At 51.8% G+C, this 11267-nt stretch overlaps 2 protein-coding genes across 7 annotated transcripts in view; one reads left to right on the top strand and one right to left on the bottom strand.

Annotated features, from left to right (window-relative positions):
* The window catches only part of HMOX2 (heme oxygenase 2), a 7193-nt gene extending 1921 nt beyond the window's left edge, over positions 1–5272 (top strand). The window contains exons 2-6 of one of the 2 annotated variants that reach the window (XR_001363423.1): positions 2178–2295; positions 2688–3179; positions 4153–4279; positions 4369–4581; positions 4848–5272. Coding sequence is in view for 1 of the 2 variants with exons in the window: in XM_014545125.1 (XP_014400611.1) it covers positions 2178–2295; positions 2688–3179; positions 4153–4279; positions 4369–4496 (865 nt within the window). In the remaining variant the exon portion in view is untranslated. Of the gene's footprint in view, positions 1–2177; positions 2296–2687; positions 3180–4152; positions 4280–4368 lie in introns of both variants that reach the window. The other variant, XM_014545125.1, reaches the window with a different exon arrangement.
* Positions 5273–5861: 589 nt separating this feature from the next.
* CDIP1 (cell death-inducing p53 target 1) overlaps positions 5862–11267 on the bottom strand; it is a 31353-nt gene continuing 25947 nt past the window's right edge. For 3 of the 5 annotated variants that reach the window (XM_005872945.2, XM_005872944.2, XM_005872946.2), the window contains exons 2-6: positions 9308–9383; positions 8613–8717; positions 8341–8496; positions 7297–7570; positions 5862–7185 (exon numbers count right to left, since the gene is read on the bottom strand). In XM_005872945.2, coding sequence (XP_005873007.1) covers positions 7074–7185; positions 7297–7570; positions 8341–8496; positions 8613–8697 — 627 coding nt within the window. In that variant the 5' untranslated portion in view covers positions 8698–8717; positions 9308–9383 and the 3' untranslated portion in view covers positions 5862–7073. Of the gene's footprint in view, positions 7571–8340; positions 8497–8612; positions 8718–9307; positions 10026–11267 lie in introns of those variants that run through there. The other 2 variants (XM_014545126.1, XM_014545127.1) reach the window with 2 other exon arrangements.

Raw genomic sequence — 11267 nt, 5'->3', positions numbered from 1 at the left:
TCTTTGTGTGTTTGTGTGCAGTCTTGTTCTAGTTAAGCCTTGATTGTTGTAGTTAAAACTAGAGGGATTTGACCACCAGGCTGTGAGAATGCTTGGGCGGGGCGGGATCAACAGGGCAGGGCGGGCGGAGGGAGCCGTTATGGTGCCCTCAGTCCTGTTCCCAGAGGCTCTGCTTCTCAGAACCCCCGGAACCGCTGCAAACCTCGGAGGGAAAGCTGCCTTCCAACTGATGCCAGACACTCCCGCTTCTCCCGTTTGGGTCCGAGTCCCCAGCGATTCGCCCGTATCTGGAGCTCAGAGTCTGAGACTCCCCCCTGACCGAAAACGACAACCGCGCTCTCAGCCACCAGCCCGCTTTGCGCGCGCACCTCCGCACCTGAGTTTTTTCCACACTGCGCCTCCTCTGAGCCTCGGTGTGCTGTTATTTTTCCTTCTAGTTGAAGAGTCTCTCCTCAGCCAGCCTTCCTGTGGTTCTGGGTGATGTCCGTTCCGTCTTTTAGTTGTATTTTTGAAGTGGTTGTTTGCGGCAGCAGTCTCCGGTGTTTACCTATGCCGCCATCTTGGTTTCTCCCCAAGTACATGGTCTTGACCAGGTCTTGTGTGTCTTGACCAGGAATCGAACCTGAGATCCTTCAGTGCGCAGGCTGACACTCTAACTGCTGAGCACACTGGTCAGGACGCAAAGTTGTTTTTAAAACTTGAAATAATTGCTAATATTAAATTACTGTCAGAATGTGGGTGATACTTGCTACTCTGCTAAAGAAGCCAGCAGAGGCTGGGCCATGGAGAGGCCAAGTTTTTCTCACTCTAGTAGACAGACTGTGTGTACACACAAGCCCCTGCCCAGTGCCACCATCTTTAGGGTCGTGCATTCTCTGCCTTGTCTGGAATTGGCATCAAGTGGCACAGTTTCATCCTGTGTAATTTTGTTAGGCAGCACACACAGGTCCTGCTTGGCTCCAACTTTCCCAGCATTTGTCTCATTCTCAGCGACATGTAATCCTGAAGAGGCTATGGGTCTAAAAGATCCACAGTCAGTCCTTCATAATTGTATGTATTCTGGGAGACATTCTCCAGGGCTGGCTATTCCCTGGAGAAGTCAGCAAATGCTGGGAACACAGGTGTGTTTCTTTGGGTACTAGGTGGCCACAGAAGCAAAGCATCGTTCATTTGGGTAGTTCCGAGATAGGGACACTGCTGAGAGGCAGGCCACAGTCATCCCTCGTGTTACGCAAGTCCTTGATAGCAGACATATCTGTTTGCCCTGTGCTTCCTGGCAAGACCCTGTATCTATGCTGGAGTTGAGTTTCTGAGCAGCCCCTGCCTATCAGCGTAGCAAGCGACATGCTGTAGCTGAGAAGGGCTAATTCACACACACATACATGCACATGTATACACACACACACACGCACCTGGTCTCTCTCTAGCAGTGATTTTCAACTTGTGTGCTGCAAGAATTTTTAAAATGTGCAATACCTGACTAGTTAGTCAGGGGCACTTACCTCAATCTAAGGCTTAGATTGTCAAATAAAGAAATGACAACAGCCAACACAATAGCCATCCAGTGACTGCCTTGTTTTGAACCATAAATATATAGGTCATATATAGAGAGAGAGTTGCATTTTATTGGTCACATCACAAATTAAGGATTGGTTAATTTTTGGTACCAGAAATCCTTATATACAAGTACTAGAGGCCCAGTATACAAAATTCATGTACTCGGTGTCAGGTGTCCCTCAGCCTGGTCTGCGCCCTCTTGTAGTCTGGGAGCCCTTGGGGGATGTCCGATTGACAGCTTAGTGCTGCTGCGGAGGCGGGAGAAGCTCCTGCCACCACTGCTGCGCTCCCCAGCCGTGAGCCTCCTCCTAGCTGAGTGGCGCTCCCCTGTGGGAGCGCACTGACCACCAGGGGGCAGCTCCTGTGTTGAGTGTCTGCCCCCTGTGGTCAGTGCACGTCATAGCGACCTGTCATTCTGCAGTTTGGTTGCTTTGCATATTAGCCTTTTATTATATAGTAAGGATAGGCACCTGATTTTTTAAAGTCACTTTGGAGCAAAAAGAGTATACATATTTTTTGGGTCAGATTGACAATAAATATATTTTGTTGTGCCACAGAATTTTAGTATTTAGTTTATGTGTGCCATGAAATGCAAAAGTTTGAAAATCGCTGCTCTACAGGATGGCTGACCTCTCTGAGCTCCTGAAGGAAGGGACCAAAGAAGCACATGACCGGGCAGAAAACACCCAGTTTGTCAAGGACTTCTTGAAAGGCAACATCAAGAAAGAGCTGTTTAAGGTTTGTGGCTCGGTCATGGATGGGTTCGGGTTAGGGAGCCATAGTCCCATGAGAAAGGTCCCCCTGGAGTTGCTCCAAGGGAGAAGCAAGGCCTTTGTTACACTCTACTCTTTTCTGATGCCAGGCTATGGTTTCCATGGCTTAAGTGGAATAACCTAGTGATGTAAAGAAAGCAGAAGTATCCATGTCCGAAGAATTCACCATGTCATTCCTTATAGAAATGAGTGTGTGAAATAATTCGTTGTATAAAAATGGGCTTTTGGGGACAGGAAAGGGGGTTGCTGTTCAAGCCTTTGCCTTCAGTTGCTCAGACACAGTGGGCGGTGGGCTCTGGAGCTGCTACCCAAGGCCCACAGTCCTTTCCATTGGTCTCTCCCCATCACCCTCAACAGCTGGCCACTACTGCACTTTACTTCACATACTCAGCCCTTGAGGAGGAAATGGACCGCAACCAGCACCATCCAGCCTTCGCCCCCTTGTACTTCCCCATGGAGCTGCACCGGAAGGAGGCACTGATTAAGGACATGGAGTATTTCTTTGGTGAGGACTGGGAGAAGCAGGTGCAGTGCTCTGAGGCCACCCAAAAGTATGTGGAGCGGATCCACTATGTGGGGCAGAATGAGCCGGAGCTGCTGGTGGCCCATGCCTATACCCGCTACATGGGGGACCTCTCGGGGGGCCAGGTGCTTAAGAAGGTGGCCCAGAGGGCTCTGAAACTCCCCAGCACAGGGGAGGGGACCCAATTTTACCTGTTTGAGAATGTGGACAACGCACAACAGTTCAAACAGTTCTACCGGGCCAGGATGAATGCCCTGGACCTGAACCTGAAAACCAAAGAGAAGATTGTGGAGGAGGCCAACAGGGCCTTCGAGTACAACATGCAGGTACTGCTTGGGGCCGGGTGGAAAGGGGCCTCTGATGGTGTGAGCTGATCAGAACTGCCCAAACGGACACTGGTGCATTAGGACAAATGCTCTGCAGCCAGCCTGAGAGAAATTTGAGGGACCAAATAGGCCACAGAGGGCATGAGTCCAGTGATAGCTCTGCTTTACTTGATAGACCGCCTCTGTGTTTTGTTTTTGGGAAGGGTGAGGCCTCACCATGATGTGAGCTTGGGGAGAATGGAGTTGTCTCCCTCCCTCTCACCACAGGATTCTGGTTTTGAGGAATGGAGTTCTTCCTTTTTAGCATGGATTGCTATGAAAAGTCTTGCTTGGTGAGTTCAGGGAGAGAACAAAGGAGAGCAAGGAGCATAACTCAGTTTACAGGTACCCTTTAGATGGGGCTGAGGCTGAGGAGGCTGATTCTGTCCCCAGAATCCAGGCACCAGTCAAGTGGCCCTGGAGGGAAGTGAAGCATCAGCCTAACCACAGGCCTGTCAGCCCTCTAACCTGACATCAGGGGTCTCCAGGGTCTACTCAGGATGGGTCAGCCCTGCTAGGGCCTTATTCTTCCATATTCCTTTTCCTATTGCTTCTTGCTAAAAATACCCAGCAGCTGGAAGTGGGGAAGTACCATGGCTCAAACAGTGTTTTTTTACTCTCATGTCTGTACCTTGGATAGTTTCAGTCGTGGACTGTGTGTGGTTAGTGCCCGGGGAAGATCCACCATGGTCAGCAGCCATAGGCTGCTGGACAGCACAGGTACCACCATACTTCCCAGAGCTCGTGCCAGGGAGAAGTGCCAGGTCAGTGTCCCCGAGTGCAGCTGCAGTTTTGCTGGTTTGCACCCCTGAGCAAACCTTACCTGCTGAGCAAACCTTACCTGCTCCAGCTCCCTCTGTGCAGAAGAAAGAGGTTTTTCTCTGAAAGCAGAGTTAAGCAGTCCAGTGATGGTGTTGCTCCTCTGCTCCTTCAGGTATTCAATGAACTGGACCAGGCTGGCTCCTTGCTGGCCAAAGAGATCGTGGAGGATGGGCTCCCCGTGCACAATGGGAAAGGAGATGTGCGTAAATGCCCCTATTACACTGCTAACCAAGACAAAGGTAGGTCTTGTATATCCCAAGCTCTCCTCCTAGGGCAGGTGTGTCAGCATTCCCACTGATGCCATGTCCCTGTTGGTGCTGCCACACAGGTGCCCTGGAAGGTAGAAGTTGTCCCGTTGGAACAGCCATAGCTGTGCTGAGCAAGCCCAGCCTCCAGTTCATTCTGGCCGCTAGTGTGGCTCTGGCTGCTGGCCTCTTGGCCTGGTACTACATGTGAAAGACCCATCACCACATTGGCGCCCTCCTCCTGAGTGACTGCTGGCCTGCTCCCACCTCTACCTGTGACAAAACCACCACCCCAGGTGACTTTTTAAAAATGCTGGGTTTGAGAAAAGCAACCAATAAAAGCCAGACACTAAAGCCTCTGCCTGTTAGTGTCCTCTGCTGACAGATGCTGAGCTGAGTAGAGGCCCACCCTTCCTGCAGCCGCCCAGGCTGTAGCACTGGGAACAGCCAGTGCAGCTCAGTGACCGGCCTGGGCCTCTGGAACCAGCTCTGCTCCTGGGCACCCACACCTCTCACCCTGAGGTTTTTCTCCTTTTGTTCTTCCTGCTGTGTCATCATTTAGGTGGGTATCTTTCCCCTGCTGGGAGCGGAGCAGCCAGCCAGGCCAAGGCGAGGTGCTGTAGCCCTGTGGGAGGAAGGGACTCCCCGGATGCTCCTGCTCTACTGGGGGGCTCACCTGGGCATGTGGTGAGCAGATAGAAGCCAGGCTTGCCTGGGCAGCCAGTCCTTATCTGTCTCTAGCAGAAACCCCCAAGTGGGGTGCGTCCAGCCATGGCCTATCTCCTCCTGACCTGTGTCATGCTACAGCACTCAATAAAGTGGACTCTTGACAGCTGCCTCCTTCCTGGCACAGATGTCATCCTCGCTGGTCTCTGACAGCCTCCTCCTGCTGTGCTCCAAGACTGCTAGTTACCTTATAAATAAGCATAAAAAACCATGTACTTGTATTGAATAATTGATTGTCTAAAATAGAAATGTGAACTTAAATATTTTTATTAATAGGCATCTATTGTTTTATATAATTGAGGATCTGAACATTTTATTCACAAAAGGGTTAAATGATGGGGAAACTTTTTTTTTAAACTACTGACCAAGCCTACCTACCCCTACAATTCAGATGAGGGTAGGGGCAGAGCTGGCCCAGAACTTGGGGGCCCAAACTATCTCTCCCCCCCGCCCCCCGAAGCCTTAGCCCAGTGTCTCTGTCTTGCTTAAGGGAGTGAAGCTACCTGCTTCCAGAGTAGGATGACCCTGAGCTTCAGTTGGAGGGCTCCAGCCTATAGATCCCATGGTGGATGCTGTGATGTGGAGATGGGTAAAACCAGTATCAGATAGTAAGATAGTCAACACATGCCCTGGCCCAGTCATAGCTGGAATGCCAGGGCTCCTCCACACAAACTCTGGCTTGTTTTAAATTTAATTAGGTACTTAAATGTTAGTGTCATTCCTGGCAGTCGGTATAGCATAAGCACTGAGAGACCCTGAAGACTTGACCCCCTGCCCTTAAGACTACCTGTAGCCCCACCCTCTTCCCCTTGCAAAAGAAGGAAGCCAGGCAAGAGAGCAGAGGCCCAGGTCAGGGGAGTGAACGGACCAATTTAATGAGAAACTACAAACAGACTGGTCACAATTCACAGTGAGAGAAGGCCATGCAGTGGCAGTGTGAGACCAGGAGAGGGGTGGCAGCAGGGTACAGCAGTCCACAGGTGCAAGTTCACCGACAAACCATTCAGAAAAGAAAGACAGCATGGCCTCAGGCTCAGGGTAGGGCTAGTCCACCAGGGTACTTCCGCCACTTGTGGTTGCTCCTTCCTGGTCCCCAATCCAGTGCTACAGTTGTTCCTGCTATAGTGCCTGGAGCAAGCACAGTGACAGTGAGTCAACCTGGGTGAAGCACCCAGCGTTCATTAGAGAGAAGACCTACAGAGAGCACTGTAAACCTTGAGTGTGCCTGCAGGGAGGGGCCTATCTGCCATCTCTGGTCCCAGCTGGGATACATCAGCCTCCAGGCAAAGTTCATGCCCACACGCAGCAAGGACATGTTTTGGACAGAGGGGCTGGGCTCCTGGGGATTCCTTCTGGCCCCAGTAAAGACATGTTCACAGAGGCATGTGGAAGGGGAGCTAGGCAGGGGCCAGAGGCAAGTCCCTTGGTGAGCCAGGGCCAAATCACTTATCCCATGAATAGCAGTTGTGCTGACTCTCTCTTAATTCCATGTGGCTCCTGGGCACCTGGACAAGGTGTTGAGTTCCTGAGAGTTCTGAGGGTGGGAGTCATTCCTTCTGACAGTCATGCTACCTCTGGCACCCCAGAAACCCTGGCCTAGGACTCCATCTTGTTTGGGTTCACGTCCCCACTCTTGGCCCAGCAGATTAGAAACTGTGGCTACAGGCACAGCCCCACTGTAGGCCCAGGTCTGGAAAACTAGCCATTGCTCTGGCTGCTTTTGGCTCCACAAGAATAAGACCAAACTTATACCTCATATAAAAACAGAGGAGTGAGACCCCAGTAGAGACCTTTCCCAGTGTATCTTCCTAATCAAACACCAAGCAAACCAGCAACATACATGCTCAGTGCCATTTCCCTGCCACTTGCTGACCCTTGGCCTTAAATCCAACAATTTTGCCGGAGGTCAGATGCTCAGGGAAGGGCAAGGCAAAGAAGACGAGTTCCAGGGGACTGGTGGAACACCTTCCACCCCCAAGCGGGAGTGGGGACAGAGCCACTGAGTGTAGGGAGCAAAGCACAGGAGTCCAGACTGACAGCGGGGAGTCCAGTCCAGGCTCCGTTAGCACAGGCGCTTGTACGTGTAGATGTAGGCTTTGCAACTGGGGCACGTGTGCGTCACATCCTTGAAGTCGTTGATGAGGCAGGGGATCAAGCAGCAGCCCAGATCACACCTGAATCAGAGAAGGGGAGGCCTGAAGAGAATGTGCCGAGGGCACTGGGCATACTCCAGCTGGGTAATGGACAAGTGCAGCCCCCACCCTTCAAGCACCCATACCACCTACCCCATGAAGCAGCAAAAGAAGCCCAGCACGAAGTTCATCAGGCCAATCTCGTAGGAGATCTTGGTGGTGATGGCCTGCTGGCAGTGGGGACACACTGTCTGCACAGGTGCACCCTCAAAGATCTCTCCCTGCAGCACTGTCACCGTAGTGGCAGCCCCTGAAGGGACCAGGACTGTGGCTGTGTGTCCGCCAGGACCAGGGTAGGGCCCTGGTGGGTAGGGCCCTGGCGGGTAATAGCCCATGGGTGGATGGGGACCCGGAGGAGGGTAGAAACCTGGAATGGCACAGAAGACAGAGCAGACGAGTCACTGGCTTGTCACCCCACTGTGCTCACGTGAGAGTTAAGTACAAAGTCCCCAGCACCCAGGGCGCAGTTGAGGGACCAGTCCTAGACCTTCCTTGTCCCTGCCCCATGGGGACCAAAACAGAAGATACCTGACCCAGCCAGACAAGACAGCTGAGAACAAGGCCCACTCTACCCCTCGGTCTCAGCTCAATGCACTGGCTCCCTGCCTCTGACACACGGGACTGGGCACTGTGCTCAAGGACCTCAACCACAGGAAGGAAAGCCCCGCTGCTCCTCAGCCCCTCTTATGCAAACAGGGCTCCTTCCCCACCAGTGTTAGGTTCTGCACTGCAGTGCCATCTGGTCCACTTGACTTGGGGACACCTGTGCAGGAACTGTGGGTCCTTCTCCGGCTTGAGTAGTCCCTCTGAAGAGTGCCGGGTGAGCAGGAGACCAGGCCTCCACCATGGACTCAAGTGTCTGGCAGGGAGTGGCCCCTGTAGCACCCATGAGTCCATAGCACCTGCCACTGCCTGAGGAGCCTTCCCACGAGTCAACCCTCCTGGCAGCCCCGGGCTCCTCTGGCACGTCCACAGTGCCTTCACAGTGGGGCCTGGCTCTGTGACACCTTCCCATTTCTACCCTCCATGCCCACAATCAGTCCCCCTGTTCCAACCAGCAGTAAACACCCTCACACAACACCAGCCTGCTGGGCTGGGCAGACACTTACGCTCCGCTGGGATCTCTTCCCAACTTACCCGGAGGCATGTAGGCTCCATCTGCATTCACATGTGGAGGGATGAAGCCAGGCTGGGGCAGTGGGTGACCAGGTGGCTCATAAGGTGGGGGGCCAATGTCTGCAGGAGGCAGTGACATGCCTGCCGAGGGCTGCATCACAGCAGGGGAGGTTTGGCCTGGACAGGAGGGAAAAGAAATGCAGAGGGCCCCAGCCCCACTGTCAGTGGGAGGGGCTGCTCCAGGCACAACTTCAGCAGCTGGAATGGGCAAGGGAAAGAGCACTGAACCCTACCTGGGGTTGGCAGGGCTCCACTTTTCTCCTCCAGGAGGGGGGCTGTGGGGCCTCCAGGATAAGGAGGGGGCGGGTCATTAGACATCTTCGAGGCTTCTCCTGAACCTGGAGGGAAAACTCAGACGTGAACTATGCTCCCAGCTCCCCTACTGCCAGTCAGGTACTGACGCATCAAGGGGCTGCTGCACAAGATGTGTGATTGTCCTCAGAGAGCCACCCTCGTTGCTGAGCCCAAGCACACGGGGCCTCCTGTGGCTCCTACTGCAGGTGTCCCCTGCTTTTGGGGCTCTGGCCACCTTTTAATCCCATATAAATCTCCACACTGGGCAGAGCAGGGCTGATGGGCTGGGACTGATTTTCTTGAGGAGAGTGGTCACCAGGATCCCTAGATCCTGAAGATGCCCCACATTGCCAGGGGTGACCAGCCCAGAGCCTCCATCCTCCACATCTCAAGAAGCTACTAACCTCAGTGGTCACTTGCACTTACTGTGTGAAAGCCTGAGGATGAGGGAAGCCGGGCGAGGAGGACACAAGCTGGTGAGGTGAGCCCCCCAACCCACATGGGGAACCTAATCTAGGGCTCCCCAGTGCAGCTTGGGCACTGGTCCTCTTCTCCCCTAACATTCAAGGAGTGCTGTGCCCACCTCCGTGCCAGGGCACTGTGTCCTTGTGGGAGGGGATCTGGGAAACTTTACCTCAAATCCTAGGTACTCAGAGTTGGTAGACAGGTGAGGCTCCTTCCAGTGGGTGGACACGCAGGACTGTGGGGAGCTGTTTCATGGGGAGAACAAGCAGCTCCCTTAGCACCAGGGCTGGGCCGGACCTGGGCAACTGGCCTCCTCGAAGCCACACTCCCTCCCTCATTCATCCGGTCTCTCCCACCCCCCTGCTGCCCAGCACAGTACCTTCCCTCAGACCTACCCACTCCTCAGATCCCCCTTCCCCTTCTCACAGCTGTTCTCTCCCAGGGGCCATGGCTGGTCCCCTGCATCTCTCCCCACCAGGCCCAGACCAGCGCCCCAGCATCGGCTCTCAGAGCCAGCTGTGTCCTTCTTTGTTGGGTGGAATAGGGTGGGAAGGAAGATGGTGTCAGTTAAGTGAAACACTTTTCCTCATTTCCTTCACAAGGTTCACTGAGCAACTGTTTAGATTCTGAACAAAGATCCAGTGAAGGCAACTCCCCTCGTGTATGTGGCTGCCTCCTAGAGCCCACCAGGTTCAGTTCAGAACCATATAGTGCTGGAGGCCCCAAACAATCCTGCCAGGGGAGAGGGGCCCGGGAGTCACGAGGCTTAAATATTAAACCTAATGAATCAGTGTCAGGGCCAGAGGGACTAAATCCAAGCAACAAAAAAACAAAGATAAATTAAATTTCATTAAAATTAAAAACTGCTTCAAAGGACACCATAAAAAAAATGGAATGAAGTACTGACACACACTACAACATGGATGAACCTTGAAAACATGCTCAGTGGCCTGGCCAGTGTGGCTGAATGTCGACCTATGAACCAGGTCACAGTTCCATTCCCAGTCAGGGCACATACAAGCCCAGGCTGTGGGTTCGGTCCCCAGTAGGGGGCGTGCAGGAGGCAGCCGATCAATGATTCTCTCTCATCATTGATATTTCTATCTCCTCCCTTCCTCTCAGAAATCAACAAAAATATATTTTTAATAGAAGGACCACGTATTTTATGATTCCTTATATAAAACATACAGAACAGGCAAATCCAGAGGCTGGTGGGGTGGATGGGCAGAGAGAATGGCGAGTGTGGGGTTTCCTTTTGGGGTGATGAAAGAAAATGTTCTAAAACGGACTATGATGGTTGTACAATTCTGTGAATATACAAAAACCACTGAATTATGTACATACTTTAAATGGAGAAACTGTATAGTATGTGATTATATGTCAGTAAAACATTTAAAAACTGAAAGAAAATAAAATTGTCCAATTTTATCATCCTAATGCAGCTAGTCTCTCTGCATGTTTCTGTTAGTCTGTAAGCACAGGCACCTATATTTTTATATAGTGGCTATCATGACAGTTTTAAAACATTTTAATGTCATATTTTTCCTCCATCTTACAAGACCCCATGACTATCAATTTTAATATTCCCTAAAATAGGCCCCTCACTGTTTACTTGACCGACCCCTGAGACATTTAGAATGCTACTTATTACTTTCATTAAAAGAAAACAACAGGGAATACCTTTGGCCAATGTTCTTTTCATTTCTTGGATTATTTCCTTGAGCTACACTTGTCAGAAGTGAGATTAGGTCAAAGGGTATCAACATGTTATGCCTTTAGTGAAGGATGATGCTAACTGACAGTGCAAACTTTGGATACTGCTATCAATTTGTAATGTTAAGATGACATTTGGTGACATCAAAATTACAACAAAAATACAGAACCACCATCAGCCTGAAATCTGATTGAATAGAAGTCCTACAACTAGAGAATTAAAGAAGAAAACAGCCCTAGCCGGTTGTTTGGCTCGGTGGATAGAGCACCGGCCCACGGACTGAAGGGTCCTGGGTTCGATTCTGGTCAAGGGCATGTACTTCGGTTGCAGGCTCGACCCCTGGCTCCAGTCAGGGTGTGTGTGTGTGGCAACCAATCGATGCACATCGATGTTTCTTTTTCTCTCTGTCTCTCCC

Source organism: Myotis brandtii, unplaced genomic scaffold (genome assembly GCF_000412655.1).
Source record: "Myotis brandtii unplaced genomic scaffold, ASM41265v1 scaffold397, whole genome shotgun sequence".
Taxonomy (NCBI): domain Eukaryota; kingdom Metazoa; phylum Chordata; class Mammalia; order Chiroptera; family Vespertilionidae; genus Myotis; species Myotis brandtii.
This window is presented reverse-complemented; position numbering and strand designations above follow the sequence as displayed.